Source organism: Chelonia mydas, chromosome 3 (genome assembly GCF_015237465.2).
Source record: "Chelonia mydas isolate rCheMyd1 chromosome 3, rCheMyd1.pri.v2, whole genome shotgun sequence".
Lineage (NCBI taxonomy): Eukaryota > Metazoa > Chordata > Testudines > Cheloniidae > Chelonia > Chelonia mydas.
The window spans coordinates 181,273,431-181,296,839 of NC_057851.1; the positions used below are offsets into that span (position 1 = coordinate 181,273,431).

The following is a 23,409-nucleotide window of genomic DNA, read 5'->3' on the forward strand; positions in this document are numbered from 1 at the left end:
TTTACATGTAGGCAACTCTGCCAAAAAGGTGGTTTTGCCCCTCAAACTACTATTTCCACCTCTCCTTTGCTTGTTCATGTGTTACTAACAGCCTCCCCTGGTCATTCTTTACAAATGGCGTTGCAATACCATCCTCCTTCCCTTTGAATCTCATTGTCCAGCTATGCCGGAAGGACAGGAGACACTGCACGTGGTTTAATTAGGCCTCCATTTTATTAACTGTCTGGGAGCTCCCCACAGATAAAAGTGTATAGTGCTGGTAATGGCATGATCATTTTAATATATACCAGGGGGGCTTCAATCAGCTAACCCTCTTTCCCATCCTCGTCCCCAGCCCACCTACTGCTGGGACCTTATCTCTTCTTCCCCCTCCAACCCATGCGAGTTAAGGTGGGCTCTAAGAGGGGCAGTTGGCTCCCTGCCATGTCAGACACAGGAATCATAGAATATCAGGGTTGGAAGGGACCTCAGGAGGTCATCTAGTTCAACCCCCTGCTCAAAGCAGGACCGATCCCCAATTAAATCATCCCAGCCAGGGCTCTGTCAAGCCTGACCTTAAAAACCTCGAAGGAAGGAGATTCCACCACCTCCCTAGGTAACGCATTCCAGTGTTTCACCACCCTCCTAGTGAAAAAGTTTTTCCTAATATCCAAACTAATTCTCCCCCACTGCAACTTGAGACCATTACTCTTTGTCCTGTCATCCGCTACCACTGAGAATAGTCTAGATCCATCCTCTTTGGAACCCCCTTTCAGGTAGTTGAAAGCAGCTATCAAATCCCCCCTCATTCTTCTCTTCTGTAGACTAAACAATCCCAGTTCCCTCAGCCTCTCCTCCTAAGTCATGTGCTCCAGTCCCCTAATCATTTTTGTTGCCCTCCGCTGGACGTTTTCCAGTTTTTCCACATCCTTCTTGTAGTGTGGGGCCCAAAACTGGACACAGTACTCCAGATGAGGCCTCACCAGTGTCGAATAGAGGGGAACGATCACGTCCCTCGATCTGCTGGCAATGCCCCTACTTATACATCCCAAAATGCCATTGGCCTTCTTGGCAACAAGGGCACACTGTTGACTCATATCCAGCTTCTCGTCCACTGTAACCCCTAGGTCCTTTTCTGCAGAACTGCTACCTAGCCATTCGGTCCCTAGTCTGTAGCGGTGCATTGGATTCTTCTGTCCTAAGTGCAGGACTCTGCACTTGTCCTTGTTGAACCTCATCAGATTTCTTTTGGCCCAATCCTCCAATTTGTCTAGGTCCCTCTGTATCCTATCCCTGCCCTCCAGCATATCTACCACTCCTCCCAGTTTAGTATCGTCTGCAAACTTGCTGAGGGTGCAATCCACACCATCCTCCAGATCATTAATGAAGATATTGAACAAAACCAGCCCGAGGACCGACCCTTGGGGCACTTCGCTTGATACTGGCTGCCAACTAGACATGGACCCATTGATCACTACCCATTGAGCCCGACAATCTAGCCAATTTTCTACCCACCTTATAGTGCATTCATCCAGCCCATACTTCTTTAATTTGCTGACAAGCCCCGAACTTCCCAGTTTCCAGTCCTTTAACAAATACCTCCTTTGAATTCTTTACCAATCCATTTATCTGATCACTGTATCCTGTCCACACAGAAGTTTCCGAGCTATGCCTAAAATTTGCTCCCCTTCTGTTACTAAATGCCAGCTTTCCTTCTGTGGGCTGAAGTGTGGGGTGGGGAGCATTCCTACCCCTTCCCCTGCTGTGCTACCACATGGCACCATGAAGATTGCAGAGCTTGAGTCATTGCTGTTCTGCCAGGTCCAGGTAAAAGAGGGCTTCTCCTGCTTGGTGTGACCTCTCCTCTCTTCCAGTCACCGGGGGGGGGGGGGGGGGAGGGGGGCGGGAGGGTCAGCATCCCCACATTGACCTGTCATTGCTGCAACCTCACTCCTTGCCTCTCTATCCTTTAAAGAGGTACACACCTTCCTCCAGCCAGACAACAGTCCGTTCCCCTCCCCTCCCACGCCCCTGATTAATGTGTGGTGTGGCCATTTTTGCCATGCTGTAGATTTTTTTGCCAGTGGTTTCTCCAGCAAACCACACAACAGTCCCTCTGTCCCCCCACACTTAATGTGGGGTGTGGTCATTTTTTGCCAAGCTACAGATCTTTTGGCCAGCCAGTTGTGGATGGTTTACAAGCTTGGCATACAAGTCATGTATGGCATTCTTTTTGGCTTTCTTCACTGCCTGTTTGGCAGCTCACTTTCCTTCGTTCTAGTCACTTTCATTTACACTCAGTGTATTCATTTGTTTTTTCATTAGGCTCTGTTTTTTTGTTTTGGGTAACTACCTGCACTTCAGTCTATCACTACTCTTCTCTTTCCCTCTGTTTTCCCCATCTGCATCAGCCACAAATCTCTTCCGCTGCTGCAATCCATGTTCTTTTGAGGTAGTTCCATTCTTCAGCTAATACCAACTGTGTTTCCACTACTGATGTACGTGACCAAATGACTCATCTTTTGGAACCATGGATTGGCTATCATCCATTGATTGACATTACATATGGTCTAGTAATAGTTTCCCTTCCTCATTCCATAGTGCCTAGACGGGAATTTCCAAGCACATTACCCCTTCTGTTTTTGCTTGTCTCTTCCATAATTCAAGTCACCCAACATCTCCTCTGGCACAGCTCTGTCCACTAGTGCTTGCAAGTCTTAGGGGAAACTCTGCTTCATTTCATCTTTCTTGAGGTGCATACGCTGATATCACAAACAGAATATGCTCCTTAATTTGGACCTACACAGCCATCAGTCGGTCACTTACTCTAATAATTTCAATCATTGTTCTTTCTCAGCTCTCCTCTCACTACCCTCCTGACTCCATTACACCTGCTTTTGTTACCATAGAAGAGTTTACAATCTAAGTTCCCTCACTGTGTTCCCCATTCACCGTGTTTTCTGCAGATATAGAACATAAATACTCTCCTTACGATCATATCAGCTACTTCCAGACCTTTGTCGTCAAATGGGGTACACTCAGTATTGCTACTTATATGGGAATTCTTTGGCTGTGCAGGTCGTTGCTATTCATCTGACTCTTCATTCTAAGTGGTAGTCCCCTGACCCTCTACAGGACTGTTCAGACACTGACTGCCAGACATCCCCAGCTCAGATGCTGGGGCTGCCAGGCTTAAGGTGCGTGAACTTCTGGCATAGGGCTAAGATGCCCTCTCACCATTAGCATTAGCCCTTGCTAATATCTACTACTGCCCTTTGGTAACTCACCAAAAAGAAAAACATTGTTTGCACCAATGTAGTCACCTTGTGCCAGAAACTATAGTGTATTAATTGGTGTCCCTGACATATACCACAGTGAGAGGGCCTTTCCCCAGTTGAATGCCCAAACTCTCCCCATCTTATTGCTATAGACCAGATGGATGAATAAGAGGTGGTACTGCTTTTCCTGCTGCCCAAACTAGGCTTTATTTAACCCACAGATGAGGGTTTCAGATCAGTTTTCCTTCTCCAGATTGAGCAGCCCTACCTGTCCTGGGAGATTTGATAATTCAGCAAAAGGTTCATTTTTGTCCTAGCATGATTTCATGCACCTAAAAACAATGTCCACTGTTGACTGACATGCAGTTTTCTAACTTCATTATTTCAGACGGTCCTCATGCCTTTAACTACAGTGAACTTTCACTGTATTAGACAGAAGGCCTCACAGTCAGATACTAGCTTTTAATTTAAGAACTGTCAAATTTCATACGTGAGAGCCACACTCAATCCAGAATTATAGTACAATAACTCCTCACTTAATGTCCTATTGCTTAACTTTGTTTCCATCTTACATCCCTGCTCCATTACAGAACATGCTCACTTAAAGTTGTGCAGTGCTCCCCTATAACATCCTTTGGCCGCCTGCTTTGTCCACGGCTGGCAGCCCCCCGCGCAGCGCTTCCCGCCCGCCGGCAGACCTCGCGGATCAGTGCCCGCCTCCTGCCTGCAGCAATCAGCTGTCTTGCGGCGTTCAGGAGGCTGGGGGGAGGAGCGAGGACATGGTGCGCAGCCTCCCCCCCGCCTCCTGAACGCCGCAAGACAGCTGATTGCTGCAGGCAGGAGGTGGTGGGATGGCGCTGATTCACAGGGTCTGCCGGCAGGCCAGAAGCGCTGAGGGGGTCGGAGGGCGCGTAGGGGAGTTGATAGTTATGCTGCCAGCCTGTTTAATACCTGTATTAAATTGCTTGTTTAAAATTGTTTTTAAAATGTACACAGGCTACCTGTGTTAAACTGCTTGTTTAAAATGTATATAATGCCTTTTGTCTGACAAAAAAAATTTCCCTGGAACCTAACCCCCCTCTATTTACATTAATTCTTATGGGGAAATTGGAGTCGCTTAACATAGTTTCGCTTAAAGTCACATTTTTCAGGAACATAACTACGTTAAGTGAGGAGTTACTGTATTGTGATTAATTCCATTAAAGAAGGTACTCACCTTGTGCAGTAACATTGGTTCCTTGAGATGTGTCCTCCTGTGGATGCTCCACTGTAGGTTGTCAAGTAGCAGCCGTGTTAGTCTGTATCCGCAAAAAGAAAAGGAGTACTTGTGGCACCTTAGAGACTGACAAATTTATTTGAGAATAAGCTTTCGTGAGCTACAGCTCACTTCATCGGATGAAGTGAGCTGTAGCTCACGAAAGCTTATGCTCAAATAAAGTTGTTAGTCTCTAAGGTGCCACAAGTACTCCTTTTCTTTTTGTAGGTTGTCTGTCCCTGCGCTGCTGATCAGAGAGCTTTGGTAGTAGTCTGTCCCACCCGCACATGCGTTGCTCCCAGCCTGCCACTAGGCTAGCCAGCATGCTTGAGCAATCTCTCCTCAGTTACTTCTCTACCGCACAGTCAACTACGAGGACTCCAAAATAGAGGGGAGGAGGATGGGTCATGGAGCTCCCATCAGGGCACACATCTTGAAGAACCATTGTTATTGCACAAGGTAACTTCTTCGAGAGGTGTCCCTATGGGTGGCTCTACTGTAGGTGATTCCTGAGCAGTGCCCACCACTGGAGACTGTGACTTCGGAGTCAAGTCTGATATCGATGATAGTACTGTGGCACCAAATTTGGAGTCTGAAGCCAAATCCCCAGGATGCCATAGTGTTCTGTAAAGGTGTGTGCAGATGCCCAGGTAACTGCTCTTCAGATTTCTGATATAGGGATACCCTGGGCGAAGGATGAGGAGACCAACCTTGTAGAATGCATGTGTATTGAAGACGGGGGGGGGGGGTTACATTATGCAATTGGTAACAGAATTTAATACAGTCCAAGACGCACTGAGAGTGTCAGTGAGATGAAATCACTGTGCCTTTTGACCTATCTGCAATGGAGAGGAGAATTTTCTGAAGGCTCTTTTTATCCTGATGAGGTCTGGGATAAAAGGCTGGAAGCTAAATAAGCTAATTTATGTGAAAATGCAGAAGTCATGTTGGGAGTGAATTTCAGATGTGGTCTAAGCATGACCTTGTCAGGGAAGAACCCAGTGAAAGGGGAATGTGCCATTGGAACTGCTATTTCCCCAATCCTTCTTGCAGAGGTGATGACAATGAGAATCATCATCTTCATGGTAAGGTGAGTTAATGAACAAGTGGCCATGGGTTCAAATGGTGGCCTAGTCAGACCTTTTAATAGTAGGCTGCAATCCTGTTGAGGCATGGGAAGTCTGGGTTGTGGGAAGAAGTTTGCTATGCATTTGATAAACCTCTTCATAGTCAGATGGGAGAAGATTGAATATCCTTCTGTCTGCGGAGGGAAGGTTGCAATTGCTGCTATGTGAACCAATAGAGAGTCTTGATTTCTTGAGACTCAAAAGGTAGTCCAGGATCACTGGTAGGGTGGATGTATTAGGCATGACACTTTTGGGATCTGGAATCTCTTTCATTTTTGTAGATAGGTATGGCAAGTAGCTCCTTTCCTACTGTGCAATAACACGTCCTATACCTCCTCAGAGCAAGATGTCTCTACATGCTGAAACCATGAAGGAGCCAGACTTCGAGACACAGAATCCACAGGTTGGGATGGAGAGTGTGTGTCTCTTTCAGCGACAGAAGATAAGGAGTGATTGGAAGAGTCATCAGTGGACATAATGCCAGCTGTGACAGGTAAGGGTACCACGTCTGTCTGGGCCAAGTGGGAGAAATCAGTATGTTTGCGCTCTCTTCACTTTCAACAGGACTTTCAATATTAGATGTAATGGGGGAAAAGCGTAAAGAAGGCCTTTGTCCCATAGATGGAGGAGGGCATCTTCCATGGAATGTTGTCCGATCCCCACTCTAGAGCAGTACTGTGGACACTGCTTGTTCTGGTAAGTAGTGAATAGGTCTATTACCGGTATCCCGCACTGTCAGAATATATTGTGGAGTACCACCGAATCTCTCTCCCATTTGTGGTCATGTGGGAATTTGGGGCTGAGACTGTCTGCCATCATGTTGTGTATTCCTGATAAGTAGGCAGCTGATATTAAGATACTATGGGAGATGCATCAGTTCCATAGTTTTAGTGTTCTACAGACAGGGAATGAGCCCTGGTGCCTCCCTGACGGTTTGTGTAATACATGCAGGCCATATTATCCATCATGACCCTTTTGTGCATGTCTTTGATCAGCAGGAGGAAGCAAGTCCACATGTTGATGTGGAGGCATCTCTCACCTGGAGTCCATTTGTCCTGTATTGTGCGACCATTGAGATGCGTGCAGTTAGGAGTAGAGATGGGGAAGACTGAACAAACAGGATTCCCGTACAGACGTTTACTGGGATTGCTTGACCCTGGTGGGCACTGATAGTAGTTTGCTTATGTTGTCTTTGTTCGGCCTGTAAACTGAACCAAAAGGATGCTTGGAGACATCTCATGCGTAGTCTGGGATGAGCAATAACCGATGTGCTCATGGCCATGTGGCCCAGGAGCTGGAGGCAATGTTTGGCCAAAATTTGGGGGATGGATTGTACTGTCTATCAACGAGGAGAGACTGAGAAATCTGTGATGTGGGAGGAATGGAGTCAAGGTCGGCTCCTATGAATTCTAGTCTCTCTACCGGTATTAATGTAGATTTTTGTTTATCTATCTGTAGACCCAGATTCTGAAACAGGTCTAGCGTGGTCTCAGTGACTTGCTGGGACTCTGCAAAGGACCATACCCTGAGAAGGCTGTCCAGGTAATGATAAATCATGATGCCTTGAGAGCATAAATGGGCCGCCACTACCAAAAGGACCTTGAAGAATACTCTTGGGGCCAATGAAAGGCCGAAAGGGAGTACTCTGTATTGGTAGTGGTCTTGACCTAACATGAACCTGAGGTAATGTCTGTGGCTCGATATGATCAAGATGTGAAAATAAATATCTTGGAGGTTAAGGGCCGAGAACCAGTCTCCTTTTTCTAACGATAACAAATGATAATAACATGACCATCTTGAATTTCTGAGCCTTGATAAACTTTTTGAGCGCTCTGAGGTCCAGTATGGGTCTCCAGGAAGTAACAAAATTAGAAGCCTCTGCCCCTTACATGTGTGGATACTCGCACTATGGCTTCTACACTGAGGAGATGGTTTATCTCCTGACATAGAAAGCTCTTATGAGAAGGGCCCCTGAGAAAGGATGGGGAGCGGTTTTTGGGAGGGGGAGAGGGAGGAGAAATGGGTGGAGTAGCCATCTCAGATGATCTCCAACACCCACTTGTTGGAGGTTATCCATTCCCAGATTCTGTGGAACGGGGCAAGATGATCTCCGAAGGGATGGGTGTTTTCCACTGTGAAATGAGGGGAGAGTTCTATGGGCACCTCGATCAGCCTGTCAAAACTATTTCTTCAAGGTGGAGGGCTGAGAGGAAGTTTGCTGAGATCCCAACATCTTTCATCTGGAGAACCTGGGCTTCTTCCTTTGAGGTTCATGCGATCTTTGTGTATATTGTGACTACTGAGATGAGTATTGTACCTTCTTTTGTATCCAGGTGTATAAATCCCAAGGGATTGAAGAATGGCCCTCAAATCTTTTAACATGTGGAGGGAGGCATCTGTCTTTTCAGCAAATAATTTTGTCCCCTAAAAAGGGAAGTCCTCTACCGTCGTTTGGACCTCCTTGGGGAAGTCAAAGAGATGAAGCCATGAGGCCCGTCTCATCACAATGCAGACAAAATAGAACGTGCCACCATCAAATGCATACTGGAGCGACACTTTGTCACCAGCTGGCCCTCGTTAACCAAGGCCTTAAATTGGTCCTTGTGAGAATGGGGGAGCTTTTCAATATTTCAATAAAATAACTACATTTCACATAGTTCTGAGTCATATTTAGCCCAGAAGGCTTGATAGTTCACCACTCTGAATTGAAGGGTGGCTGAGGCGTGGGCCTTATTGCAAAACAGGTCCAGGTGCTCCCAGTCCTGGTATAAGGGGTGGACTTAAAGTGGTTTTGGCAGCCTTTAGAGTTAACTGCATCCACAATGATCAAATTGGGAGGCAAGTGTGAGAACAGGAATTCTGTGTCCTTTGCTGGCACATATTTCTTGTCCACCCTCTTACAAGTTGGTGGGATGGATGCAGAGGCCTGCCATATCACCTTGGCAGAATCCAGTAGAGCCTCATTAATAGGGAAGGAGCACTCTGGAGGAAGTGGAGGAATGCAGAATGTCCACCAGCTAGTGGCGCAACTCAGACACCTCTTGTAAAGGCCTCTGTCACCCTCTGTGCCAAGTCCTGGAACAGCTTACAGTCATCTGCCATAGATGGCGAAGGGGACATCACAGTCTCATCTGGTGATAATGATGAGAAGTGGGCTGGAGGAGTAACTTCCTCTTCGACTTTGGCCTCCAGTTCCTCCCTTGCCTGCTCGGGGAGTTCAGAGGCCCTTGAAGCAGCAGCTGAAGGAGGGTACTTCCTCAGCTGTTGGTATGCCGTACTATCAGTGATGGAGGCCTGTTGCCTTTGGGCCTGCCGGGGTCCCAGTATGGCCACTGTGATAGGAAGGGGCGCAGTGGTTGGTACCACAGTTGCCTATACTAGGGATGTTGTGGGTCAGAAGGCTGGTATGCCACCGGGTGAAACTGGTCCATAGTGAAACTGGGCTCTGTATGGCGGGTGAGAAGGAATTGAGGAGACACTGCCCACGCATGCTGGCTAGCCTTGTGGCAGGAGGGGAGCAGCGCATGCGTGGGTGAAACTGACTGCTACCAAAGTTCTCCGATCAGCAGCACAGGAACACAAGCACGCCGACAGAGGAGCACCCACAGGGACACTACTCGAAGATGCAGCACCATTATTTGGATGGCCTCTTGCCCCTCTAGGCAGATCTACCTCCATAATTAGAGTTCTAAATCATCAATATCCATAACAGAATGTTTGGATTTTCCACCCTATTAGTACTATGGAACTTTCTCCTCCCCTTTTAATGTTGATGCCTGTAATTAATCACTTTAATGCTGTGGAGATCATAAGAAAGTGTGTACTTATTACTATTTGTTAATAAGCGAACAATTGTTGCTTGATGTTCAGAAGCCTTTTTTTACAAATTATTAATCCAATTACATCCTTTCTGACTCTTATTTTTGCTGGCAGTTATAAGGTGACAATTTAATTTTCATCGGTCTATAGTATTCAGAAATAAAGACTGAGCAACAAAAAACTACACTTACAGTCTTTTCTAGCACAGCACGAGAAGGAAAATCAGTTTCTAAAACTTCTTTCAAATTTTGTAATAGGGTGATATCTGGATCCCTGCAAGTAGAGGAAAGAGACTTTAACACATGGAACTGCAAAATGCAGATTTTAAACTAAAATTGTATTCGTGAAAACACTTACCACAAGTGCATGTTGTTGTTCAGCTTTGTTCTCAAAGGATTTACCACTACAAAGTTACACATAGATATTTACATTACTCACAGGAAGAGACTTCCCCCGCATTTCAGCACTTACAACTAGATTTTTTAAAGGTATTTAGACACCTAAATATGCAGGGGTGCCAATGCATTTGAAATCCCACTAGGCATCTTAATACATTTACAAATCTGGCCCGCAGTCATCATATTTGAAAAGTCATATATAATGATAATAGCACTAAGTTTTGGGACATTGTACACCAAAGGTATGATTGCCCCTCGAGACATGGCCAGGAGCTATAGAAAATCGAGGGAAAGACATTAGGGAATTTACAGTGGATTATTTATAAAAAACAAAAAAAAACAGGCAAAATAATCATAGATGTGGTCAGATAATTATCTTTCAGAATAATTCTCTGCAGGACACAGGGCATCTCCTGAATTGTGATTCTGCTGGAAAAGGACTAAAAAAATATTGTAGGGTTCCACCTTTCTCTCAGTAACTTGCAAAATACATTTACTCAATCAGCACTTAAAAGAATTAAGTGTTTTGTGTTTTTGTTATCCTTGCAAACTCAGCGTGGTATCAGACAGTCAAGCTGGGGGAAAAACAGCTTGTGTATCATCCCCATATATAATGTGGGAAAAGTCAGGACAGGATGTGACCCTGTATCTAGAATGTAGTTAACAATTCTATTGACTGTGTAGTAGCTAAAACTCAATCTAGCTACTCTCCTACAGCTGAATGACTTCTACAGTGCCTACAGGAGAAAAATAAGTTGTCAATAGTTAGTCACTTTTCTCATAACTGTATTTTTAAAGGTTTCAGAGTAGCAGCCGTGTTAGTCTGTATTCACAAAAAGAAAAGGAGTACTTGTGGCACCTTAGAGACTAACCAATTTATTTGAGCATAAGCTTTCATGAGCTACATCCGATGAAGTGATCTGTAGATCATGAAAGCTTACGCTCAAATAAATTGGTTAGTCTCTAAGGTGCCACAAGTACTCCTTTTCTTTTTGTATTTTTAAAGTATTCTTCAATTTGTGATATCTTAATTTGCCAGACTTTAACACATTAACAGTGCACAACAGCATGCCGTGAATTCACTCTTGTATTGTTTTGTGTAAGTATATGCAAGAGATACTGACATTTTAAAGGTTTCAGAGTAGCAGCCGTGTTAGTCTGTATCCGCAAAAAGAAAAGGAGAAGTACTCCTTTTCTTTTTTGACATTTTAAACTTTACTTAAATACAAGACAGAGCCTGAAACCACTAAATTAAGTTTACCTTAAAAGCCTGTAAGCAGTTACTGGTACAAGTCGAAACAGACCCAGCTTCTAAGATTGAGAAATGAGTTTGTATATGAAATTTCGTATATGAAAGACCTTACCGTGGTCTGCTCCAAGAAAGTAACACTCAGGAAGCATAGTTGGGTGCCTGGGATCTACCTCTAAGTTTATGGAAACATTGTTTCCTGAAATGAGAGAGAATGCATTTTAAATGGAAGGTGTAAAGCTTTCCTTTATAACCGCAAATAGAGAAAGTACTTATGTTTTTCAAATGAGTTGTTTTGAGCACACCTATAGTTTTATGAACATTGTTACAGCTTTTAGATGGCTAAAGTAAGCTATTTGGCTTAGAATTCTGAACTGATGGTGTTCACGACTACAAATTTTAGTTCAGTATAAACAAGTTTTATCTAGGCAGTGAGTTAAAGTCCTGTGATAAACCATAAGTGGGGAGGGTGCCAGAGTCCCAGCTCCAGCCAGAGCCCAAACATTTACACTGCAGTTTTATAGCCCTGAAGCCCAAGCCAGTTGACACAGGCCAGCTGCAGGTGTTTTACTGCAGCATAGACATACTCTCAGGAATCAGGAAAAGGCAGGGGAGAGGGCCCAACTGGACTGGAAGGGAGAGGAGCTGGCTACACAAAAGGAGACTCACTGCAGTCTCTGGGCTGTCAAGTAGGGGAAAGAGTGACCTATCATTTCAGCCATCAGCTCAACAGTTGTTTGCATAAAGCTGCAGTCTCAGAGTGGGTACTGCCTACTTCTGTTGTTTCCCTATTTTGCAGCTAGTTAATATTCCTCCAACTTTCAGGAACTTAAATTTGTTTTATTTTTGTTCTATCATGTACCATCAGACTTCTGGCGCTTGTGACTGAAGTTGAGCAACATCGCAGTATATAATTATAAAATGCTAAGCTAAAAATCGGAGTCCTCATTCCGAAGATACATTTTTTTCTCTATTTTTGACTGCAGACAGTGGAAAGTGCCTACTTTTCAAATAACTAAGGTACTCTTTACATATTAAGGCTGTAATTCCATGTATTCTGATGATGAGCCACAGAGTGCTTTAGTCTTAATTCAGGTATATTTTGTATTATTTAATATAGTTATAGTTTATTCCATGCCTTTTATCTTCTCTCCACCTTCTGTTTTTTTCCTTTTAACCCACAGCTGTTATCCTCTTCCCCTCTCCCACAGCTGCATTTCCAGTTCTTTCATCCTTCCAAAAACAGTTTCATACTAAAAAAATATTTACAGTACAACCTAAAATGTATTACAAAATTTAGTTTTCTGACAAGGGATTCTCATTACAATTAGTAGTGAATAATTTTTAAAAAGTAAACTAATTTTTCTTCTGTTCTATAATGGACATCCATTTTATACACAATCTATTTAAAAATCCTATACTGAAATACCTCTTATATAGGATTATCACAAATGTGTCCTCAGTTTTGAATTCATCAACACTTGTGTTTGTAATTTATAAATATTTATATCAGAACTTTAAATGTAAAACTAAAAATACAAAATTATACTTTCTCCCCAAAAAATTCAATATTCTGCCTCAGGTTAGTTTTATACAATAACAAACAAGTAATAGTTTGTTTTTTTTAAAAGTGTAACCTTTCTTTTCCTATTCTCCTTGTTCTCTATTAAGTAAAGCAAAAAAATCAACTTCACTTCTGTTTAAAAAAATACTTCATTCCTTCTCCTGTTTTCCTACCTATTGCAATTCTTCTCATTGTGGCACTCCGTGTGGGGTTTTCTGGCTCAAGTACCCAAGTCTTCTCATCAATTTCATCCATAGCATTCCAGAATTCTTTCAGTGATTCTAATGCTGCCAAGAACTGATTATAAATGTCTATTAAGGAGCTCTAAGAAAAAAGAAAATTTTAACAAGTTACATGGCACTCTACCAATAGCAATACAGAATGATCTTTTTAAAAAATGACAGCATTTCAAAGTTTTTAAATCTAGCACAAAACCCGCTGTAAAATACACTGCAGTGTGCTAGGGTCAACATTTTTCCTGTTAGTACTCAAAATACTTTTTTTGATTTGTTAATGGTCCACACAAATATTAACTACTGATAACTTTAATGTACTCAAAAAGTACTGTTAAATTTTCTAATACATTTTTGTTATATTCTGATGTATCTAAAGTACAGCATTCTTGAAGTTGGTAGCCATTCTCAAACCTAATATTAATTTCAGAAATCAATGTTAAGACCTGGAAGTATTTTTATTACATATTCATAACAACTGCATTCTAAGTAAGGAGTGAGTAAAATTCAGTATAATCTGCTGTTAATTTATGAGTTTGCCTTCTTGACTCCTATGCAGCGATTCCCACTCCAAACTAAACTTTTCAAAAGATTTTATTCAGAGACAAACAGTAGTCAGAGTCTTTTGTTGATGGATTTAATATAAAAGGCATCCTTTGCGTCTCAAAAACAATTGTGTGGCCAGAAAATTGCTTATTTCAATTCCAAAATGTGATTTCTAGAAGGAATTATTTCCTTTTAAAAAGTCTGACCTGCTAGTATGGTTTCAGGTCTCAATTCTCCACTGTTTGTGTCTGTGAGAAATGGAGTGATGTTTAGTTATCTAGTCCTGGGTAAATTAAAGTTTCAGAAGAGGCATAGCAGATTCAATTTCCACTGCTTAACAGACCAGAGAATTCAGCCCTCAATCCCTTCAACGAGAATGTAAACGTTTAAATATTTAATTTCAAAAGATTGATAAATTAAATGTACAGTAATTCCAGTTGATTTTAAGAGTTTACACCCTTAAACTCTTCCCATTAGTAAATTAAATTATACAACTGCATTTCCAACATAGCATATGCATTTTCAACACATTTTTTTATATTTGTTTCAGTCAAATAGATATTGCTATAGTAGTTTTGATCCTAGACAACTTTATAAAAATAAATTTGGCTCTGAGAAGAACTATTTCTTCATAAGGATTTAATAATGTTGATCAACAGTCCATTAGGAAAAAAAACCTTTGTAGATTATTTAGCGAATTTTAATTAAATAGTTTAAAAAAATGGCTCTTCTATTTCCAGTCTGGGTATGATTTCAGACACAAAATGCAGATTTTTTTCTTTTTTTACATCTCCAAGTGCAATCATTCTAATGAAAGTATTTATCTTGCAAAATTATATATAACACATACTAGATAAATGCAAAGCTGGTCTCTGTATCTCCACTTTGGCTGACCCACTAAGATGACTGGGATATAATACAAAGAGGGAAGAAGTGAAAGAGGGAAAGAGATAGGCAAGTCAGAGAGCAGAAGGTTCCAAAAGTCCATATGAGAGAATCAAGGCATGGATAAAAATTTTGGAGTAGCGATCAAGAGTAAGAGATGTACTTTGTCTATATTAAAAGAGGAAGCAAAGAAACCTAGATGGTGACTGGATATGGGGAAAGAAGCGGGGGGGGGGGGGGGGGGGGCGGGAGAGTCAAAGATGATAATGAGCTTGCAAGCCTAGGAGCCAGGAAAAATAGCAAAAATTGTCAAAGAAATTAGAGAGAGACTATTGGAAAGGGATCAAGTAGAAAGATATAGGGTATGTCTACACAGCAAAGAAAAACCCGTGGCTGGCCCATGACAGCAGACTTGGGCCCATGGGCCTTGGGCTGTGAGCTACACATTGCTGTGTAGACTTCTGAGCTCGGGCTTGAGCCCAGGCTCTATGAACCTGCGGGGTGGGGTGATCCCATACTCCAGCCCAAGCCGGGAAGTCTACACAGCAATGAATCAGCCACAGCCCGAGCCCTGTGAGCCCGAGTCAGCTGGCACGGGCCAGCCGCAGGTTTTCTTTGCTGTGTAGAGATTTACTTCTCTGGGATACCCTGCTGCCATCTCAAATTTAGAGAGGCACTGGCACTTTTGAGACTGAAGAGAGGGGAATACTTTGGTGGTAGATTTGGGAATCATCTGGATGGGATGGTTATTGACACAATAGAAGTGGATGGGGGAAACAAGAGAAGGAAGAGGAGTAAATGGAGAAAAGAACAGTGATGCTAAAGGTGTCCCTAGATGGAGGATGAGGGATTGTGTATTTTGGAAGACAATAATATGTAACAAAGGTCACATGATTTTAAACCTCACATATCATTTTGACCTGGAAGTTCTTGGGGTCTCACAGAAAAAATCAAATTAACAAATAGTGATAACTATTTACAAAAATATTCCTTTTAGGAATATATTATATAGAAAATCTATTTATTGTAACCTTTATCTACCATTTTTTTTCCTCTGTCAGCTGGACAAAAGGAAGCAAAATGATGGGGATTGCTGAATTTTTTCTTGGCGCATGTTATTTCATTGTTTTTTGTATCTGAGAAAATATTGTAAAAAGAAAAGGTATAAGTTGGAAATAAAATGTTGGAGTTTTTTCTGCTGTTATTAAATTATATTAAAGTAGGAAAGCACTTAAGCAGAAAAGTGTGGATACTGCCAATCTCAAAATGTAAAGCTTATTATCTTTAAAAGCATTTTGTTACTTTTATAATACCTGAAGTGATATAATAATGTCAGTCACTTAACCAGATCTAAGAGTATAATATCTTCATCTTAAGTACTATTATTTCCAGTATTTTAATAATTTTCATATAGTCCTGGAATGTGATCTTTTGTGCTCTGATGACACTTAAATTAATAGCATAATTTTCTGGTACTTGCAACAGTTGCTTTCCATTTTGATTTTTTTTTAAACATTTTCCTACATCATACACAGATAAATCCTCTAATAATCATTGCTATCTTTATCTTTGGGGAATTCAAACGATTTCAGTAGAAAAAAGAAACATCAAGGGATTACAACCCACAGATAAATTTTAAAATCCAATTAATTTTAATACTAATTGTAATTTTTCAATGATGTTCCTTAAAAAGATAGTTAAATTCTTCCCCTTTGGTGGTTTTTTTATTTTTAATGCTCTGTTCATTTGATCTTATTTGCATGCTTCATTGATGTTGCCAACTGGCTTTTTCTGTATGCCTATCTATATCTATATCTATTTAAATCCATCATACTACTTTGTCATGCAACCATGAAAAATGTATCACTCCTTTATACTTCATTAACCAGTTTATTTTTGACCACTGTTCTTTTAAAACAGTGCTACTGATGCTATTTTGGGCTGTGCCAAGAAGGTACTTGCTCATGAGGTCAAATAAAAGATGGTTACCTTCCGTAACTGTTGTTCTTCGAGATGTGTTGTTCATGTCCATTCCATTGTAGGCGTGCGTGCTTGTCAAATGCACTGGTGCCAGAAGTTTTTCCCTCAGTGGTATCCTGTAGGATACCGGCTCTGGCGCCCTCTGGAGTGGCACGTGTATGCACCATGTAATGGGCGCTGCCGGAACCCCACTCCCTCAGTTCCTTCTTGACGGAACTCTGACAGAGGGGAAGGAGTGGACATGGAATGGACATGAGCAACACATCTCAAAGAGCAACAGTTACGGAAGCTAACCATCTTTTCTTCTTTGAGTGCTTGCTCATGTCCATTACTTTGTAGGTGACTCCCAAGCAGTACTAACAGAGGTAGGTCGGAGTTCATGGAAGTGTCGATAGCAACACAACTCTGCCGAAGCCAGCATCATTTCTGGCCTGCTGACTGATGGCATGATGAGACGTGAACCTGTGCACAGAGGACGACGTTGCAGCCCTGCATATGTCCTGGATAGGGACTTGTGCCAGGAAAGCAGCCAAAGAAGCTTGCACCCTTCTTGAATGAGCCTTTGCTATTGGAGGGGGCGCTATCTCGTACATGGTGATCCAGATTGAAATCCTCTGTGAGGACACCAGACCCTTAATCCTGTCGGCTATCACAATACAGAGCTGAGTCAATCTACGGAAGGGGTTGGTGCGCTCTAAGTAGAAAGCCAGTGCAATGCCTGACATCTAGAGTATGCAGACACCTCTCCTCGCTGGTCGAGTGAGCCTTTGGACAGAACACCAGAAGAAAAATATCCTAGTTGACATGGAAGTGCGATACCACTATTGGCAGAAAGGTTGGGTGGGGCTGCAGCTGAACCTTGTCCTCGTAGAACATGGTGTAAGGGGGCTCCGAAGTAAGAGCTCTAAACTCAGATGCTCGTCTCACTGAGATAATAGCTACAAGGAATGTGACCTTCCACAACAAGAAGCCAAATGCTCGGAGGGCAGGCCCATGAGCCTGGAGAGGACCAGGTTGAGGTCCCATTGGGAGATGGGGTCCCAGTCCCGGACCACCTGAAAGAATCTTTCAGGGCCTTTCAGGAACCTAATAGTCATGTCACGTGAGAATATTGATCTACCCTCGAGACGAGGGTGAAAGGCTGATACAGCCACCAGATAAACCTTGATCTAAGAGAAGGTGAGGCCCTGGTGCTTTAAGTGAAGCAGGTAATCCAGAATGGACGGCAGAGATGACTGGTTTGCAGAGATACCCTGCTCCAGCAGGATAAATGCTTCCACTTTGCCAGGTAAGTTGCTCTGGTGGAGGGCTTCCTGGTCTCCAAGAGAACTTGCTGTTCCTGACTAGAGCAGGCTTGCTCCTCTGGATTCAACCATGCAGCATCCATGCTGTGAGGTGGAGTGAGATTTGGTTTGGGTGCAGCAGCTGACCGTGATCCTGCGAGAGCAGGTCTGGGTGGCTGGGAAGCACCCACGGGGCTGCTACAGCCAGGTCCATGAGCATGCCAAACCAGTGCTGGCGAGGCCATGCTGGGGCAAATCAATGTCCTGTGCCTTGTCCCTCTTATTTTTAAGAGAACTTTTTTAATGAGTGGGATTGGCAGCAAGGTGTACATAAGGTCTCCTGACCAAGGCAGGAGAAAGGCGTCAGAAAGAGCCTCTGCTGAGGCCTTGCAGGGAGCAGAACTGATGACACTTTCTATTCTGTCTGGTGGTGGACAGGTCTACTCGAGGAGCTCCCCACTTCTGGAAGAGCATCCTGATAACCTCCCAGTGGCGGGACCACTCGTGATGAGAGAAGGACCTGCTGAGGCGATCTGCCAGTGTGTTCTGGATGCTGGGGAGGTGCAAGGCTTCCAGGTGGATCACATATCAGATGCAGAATTCCCACAAGCAAAGGGTTTCCTGGCACAGAGCTGACGAACAAGCTCCTGCCCTTCCCCCACCCCATCTGTTGACATAGAACATGGAGGCCATGTTGTCTGTCAACACCTGCACTACCCGACCGCGTAAGTGGGGAAAGAACACCACACAAGCTAGACAGATGGGTCTGAGCTCCCTGACGTTTAAATTAAGCGTGAGCTCCTTTCTTGATCGTAGCCCCTGCATTCACAGTGTACCGAGATATGTTCGCCATTCAAGGTGGGATGCATCTGATATCAGGGAGACCTGATGGCGAGCGGGTGGGCAGTGATGCTGGCAGACAGATCTAACATTGCCCTGAACCTGACCTCTGGTAGGAATGTCTCTGGCTCAGATAGTCAAAGACCGCTCCAATAAACTCTATCCTTTCAACAGGAACCAATGTTGATTTTTGTTCTTTTATCAACAGGCTCAGAGCTTGACAGGTAGCTTACAATGTCTCGATGCTGCACTGGACCTGGACTCTGGAGCGCCCTTTATGAGCCAGTTGTCGAGGTATGGGTAGATCTCGATAACCTGATATCTGAGGTAGGCCACCACTACTGACATGCACTTTGTAATCACACTTGGTGCCATTGCTAGGCCAAAGGGGAGCACTGTGAATTGATAGTGCATGGTCCTGACCAGGAATCACAGGAACCTTCTGTGTCTGGGAAATGTGTGTGAAAGTAAGTGCCCTTCAAATCGAGGGCAGCATACTAGTCTCCAGGATCCAGTGAAGGAAGGAACGATGGATGCTAGAGAGACCATGCGGAACTTCAACTTCTTGAGATATTTGTTGAGTGTCTGCAGGTCAACGATGGGGCATAGGCCCCCCTTAGCTTTTGGGATTAAAAAACAGCAGGAGTAAAACCTTTTTCCACTCCAGTGCCAAAGGACTTCCTCCATGGCTCCCACCTGCAGGAGGCCTTGTACCTCCTGGACGAGTAGATGCTCATGAGAAGGGTCCCTGAAGAGGGATGGGGAAGGACGGTGGGAGGAAGGTATAGAAATGAATTGGAAGGTATATCCCCTTGCTACTGTGCTGAGAACCCACTGGTCTGATGTTATAGAGGCCCAGGCAGGGAGGAAGGGAAACACAGTTGGAAAATAACAGGGGTGCTGGATCCAGGACACAGGCTGAAAGGTCACCCTCGAGTGCACCCTCAAAATGCCTGCTTGTTACCCAGTTGGTTGTGGGTAGAGCTCAAGTGAGCTGAGGAAGCTGGCTGATGGCCCTCCAGGCGCGTATAGCCCTTGCCCTTCTTGTGGAAGGGCTCTGATTGAGGTTGGCTCCTGAACCTGTAGGACTGTTGCAGCTTAAACTGTTTCCTTGCAGGCTCCAGCGTGTAAAGTGTCAGGGAGCGCAAGGTAGCCCTAAAGCAGGGGTAGGCAACCTATGGCACGTGTGCCAAAGTTGGCACGCGAGCTGATTTTCAGTGGCACTCACACTGCCTGGGTCCTGGCCACTGGTCTGGGGGGCTCTGCATTTTAATTTAATTTTAAATGAAGCTTCTTAAGCATTTTTAAAACCTTAATATATACTTAATATAATACTAAACTATTGTTGTATGTAAAGACAGAGAAAGAGACCTTCTAAAAACATTAAAAAGTATTACTGACACGCGAAACCTTAAATTAGAGTGAATAAATGAAGACTCAGCACACGACTTCTGAAAGGTTGCTGACCCCTGCCCTAGAGTCTTTTAGGCTGTGTAATTTACTGTCCGTCTGTTCCAAGAACAGTGCCAGGCCATCAAATGGGAGGTCCTGGATAGATTACTGAACCTCCACCGACAGGCCCAATGACTGCAACCAGGACGCATGCCTCATAGAAATGGCTGGAGCCATGGTCTGGGCTGCAGAATCTGCCACATTTGAGGCCACTTGGAGGGCTGTCCTAGCCACAGCCTTGCCTTCATTGAGGATAGCCAGGAATTCCTTCCTGGGCTCCTCTGGCAGTGAGTCCATGAACTTGGCCATGGACTGCCAAATATTAAAACCATAATGGCCAAATAAGGCCTGATGTTTGGGCACTGTCAGCTGGAGGTAGGATAAATCTTTCTACAAAAGAGATCGAGCCTCTTTGCCTCCTTATTCTTTGGCTTCGATCCCGGTTGGCCTGGTCTATTGCGCTTATTGGCTGCCAACACAACCAGGGGACCATGGGAGAAGGCTCCGCTATTGCTTCATCGGGCGCAGATGAGGAGGAGACAGGTCCAACTCCACTGCTTCTGCCAGGGGAGCCTCAGCTGAGGCTGGCTGTCCCTGGGGAGCTTGCTCCGACTCCACATCCGAGTCAGGGGGCAGGTGTGAGACTGTCACTGATAGTGTTTCAGAAGCCCCTAAGATCAACCGATGTCCCTGCAATGGATAGGGAAACCCACAAGGATCCATAGTTGCCAGGGGCCGGCAACTGGCCCTGGGGCTGTGCGGCCACTGGTGGCCCAGAGGGGAATGCCAATGACCCAGATGGGTGGCCTTAGTCTGCGGGCAGGTCCTCCTCCTCACTGTCAGAGCCCGAGGTGGGAGAAACTTGTCTGGGGACCAGGATGGTACCAAGGCCACCTGTGTACCCTGACTCCGTCGGCTCTCTCCACAGACCTCTGTTGGGGATCTGTACTGGGATGATGGCTCTTGGTGCTGTAACTCTGGTGACCGGCGGCAGCGTTCAGCGGATCAGCGATGGTACCCCGGCGTTCGATGCCTTACGCTTTGAGAAAGGTGTCACTCTGTAGACCGGGACTGACATCTTGGAAACTTTTGATGTGCCAACGGTGATCAATACCAGTGATGCAAAGACCGGTGATGGGGCTCCAGGAACCGGTGTCTTGATCCTCCGGAGTGGTGCCGTGGAATGGGAGACCGACTTGGACGCTTCCAGCTCAGGGGACTGGTGATGCGTCTCTGCAGGTCTGCACCCAACCGCCGGCAATCAATGCCAGGACCCCGAGAAACACTGCCTAGAGTCCAGGGACTGATGCTGGAACTCTGGCAGGTAAGCTGACCCGCATCTGGAGGCTGACAGTGCTGTTCAGGTGAGAGCTGGCAGGGCATCCCCTATGACAGGAAGCGGTGCCACGCTGATGGAGACCGCTGGAAAGATCCCAGGGCAGGTTTACCACTCGAATGGGGCACCTCACTGGCTAGCATGGGTGGCACCAAAACGGACAATATGTCCTTAATGGCTTGAAAGTCCTCTGGTGTGGACAGCGCCGCCAGGTGCCGAGTGCCTCTGCCGCTTCCTAGGGTGGCGGGTGGGTCTTGAAGCAAGCTCGACAGCTCAACAGGAGCTGGAGCCTGGCCACCATCCAGAGCAGAAGAGCTGCCCCGCGCAGATCTTGGCTCTCCTCCGGCTCTCTCCTTCCCTTTACGAGATGTAGAAGAATGCCTTTTCCCAGCCTCTCTCTGCTTTTTAGCTAGTACCGGGTATGACAGGCTCTCCCCGGGGTGCCACTTGGAACTGGGATACCACTGAGCCAGCCTGACCCACCAGCCTGGGCTCCTTTTCACATTGTGGTGCTGTGATAAGTTGCCAAGCTTGCTCTTTCATCTGCATACACACAGATAGGGACTCACCCAGCTGCAGCTTCACACAGATGCTGAGATCAGCTCTGCTCAGCTAAGGCATCTCCCAGTTGCTAAACCCTGCACCCCCTCTGGAGTGTAAACCCAAAATTATATCATCTTGCACTGCACAGGGAACTGTACAGAGTAAACTCATAAATTTCACCCCCTCCCTTTCTGCCCCAAGTTATAATTTCCACACACTGGTTTTAGACAAAACAAAAAACAACTACAAAAGGATAGATTTTAAGTGACAGCAAACAGATCAAAGCAGATTACTTTAGTAAATAAACAAAACCGCAAACTGAGCTTAACACACTAGATAGGTAGGATATGAATTAGCAAATTCTCACCCTGCGTGATAAGCAGGCTGGCAGATTCTTAAGGCACAAGTAACCTCGGCTTTCCCAGGTTTTCATACACAGGCTAACAATTCCTCTAGGCTGGAACCATCACTATCCACAGTTCAGTCCTTCCCCCTCAGGTGTTTCCAGATGTGTTGTTGTAGGGAGAGTGAGGTACCATTGTCCCCCTTTTTATATCCTCTTCCCACTTGCTGGAAAGCTCTTTTGCTGTGACCTGGGGTCAAACAGTTCCCATTGTGTAGTGCGATCTCTGAGAGGTTTCCATTGTACACAGTTCCTGGGGTATTCCTTGTGCTTGTGTGCATTCCCTCAATAAACCATTAACATTGTTATACATATGCTTGTGGGTGTTTTCAACCTTGCGTTTCAGTAACACATTCATAGCCAAACTTCATAACTTCACATATGACGGCAGCACATACAGTCCAACAAGTTATTAATGTCTAAAGACTTACAGAATGATACCTCACAAGGCATACCTTGTACAAAACATATCCTAATTACACCCCTGGCACCCTAATATTCACCACTGTTATGTCACAACAGGGATGGGAATCAGCGCCGGTCGGAGGTCATTGCCAGAGGCACGCTACGCACTGAGGCCGCAGTACTTGGAGCAGAGTCCGATCTCGTCAGCTCTAAGGCCGGTGCAAGGACACACTACATAAGGAGTGCTTGGAGATGAATGTCCCGCTCCTTTTTGGTCCGCGACTGAAAGCTCTTGCAAATGCGACATTTGTCACTAACATTTGTCACTTGTTTCCCCTAAACACTTCAGGCTGCTTCTGTGTGGATCACTGACTGGCACAGGTTTCTTGCAGCAGTCACAAGGTTTGAAGCTTGGAGACCAGAGCATGCCCTATCCCTAGGCTAAGTCCCGTATGGGACTAACTAATTATTTTTAACTGAACACAAAGGGAACTATACACTGTAGAACTTTTAACAACTATATACAACAAATTCGCTACTAGGCACAGTTGAGATAGGAAAGCTTGCCAAGGGAAGGAGATGTTCCAACATTGTCACTGGCGGTAAAAAGGAACCGGGGGGGTGGGGGGGGAAATAGGAGGAAATGAGGAAGCTGGCGGCATTCCTTATATCAGTGCATATGCGTGCCACTCCAGAGGACACCAGAGCTGGTCCCCTACAGATACCACTGAGGGAAAAACCGGCATGCATACACACATACAAGGGAATGGACATGAGCAAGCACTCAAAGAAGAATACAAACAAACAATCTGCTTCTTGGTAACCTTTTGCAGA

The 23,409-nt window shown here is 44.7% G+C and overlaps 1 protein-coding gene and 1 long non-coding RNA gene across 9 annotated transcripts in view; one reads left to right on the top strand and one right to left on the bottom strand.

The window, feature by feature from the left end:
* The window catches only part of FANCL (FA complementation group L), an 85,497-nt gene that overhangs the window by 6,331 nt on the left and 55,757 nt on the right, over positions 1 to 23,409 (bottom strand). For all 4 annotated transcript variants that reach the window (XM_007053275.4, XM_027822241.3, XM_043543880.1 and 1 more), the window contains 4 exons: positions 12,843 to 12,993; positions 11,221 to 11,304; positions 9,816 to 9,861; positions 9,650 to 9,731 (listed from right to left, as the gene is read on the bottom strand). In XM_007053275.4, the coding sequence (XP_007053337.2) occupies positions 9,650 to 9,731; positions 9,816 to 9,861; positions 11,221 to 11,304; positions 12,843 to 12,993 (363 nt within the window). The remainder of the gene's footprint in view (positions 1 to 9,649; positions 9,732 to 9,815; positions 9,862 to 11,220; positions 11,305 to 12,842; positions 12,994 to 23,409) is intronic.
* LOC114019487 lies at positions 1,419 to 23,204 on the top strand. 5 transcript variants are annotated; one of them, XR_006289910.1, is made up of 6 exons: positions 1,419 to 6,335; positions 6,635 to 6,798; positions 7,098 to 12,125; positions 16,653 to 18,172; positions 18,645 to 18,763; positions 20,817 to 23,204. It is a non-coding gene; the product is annotated as an uncharacterized LOC114019487 (long non-coding RNA). The 5 variants fall into 5 exon arrangements; XR_006289912.1 differs by having other exon boundaries at positions 6,638 to 6,798; XR_006289909.1 differs by having other exon boundaries at positions 1,419 to 6,132.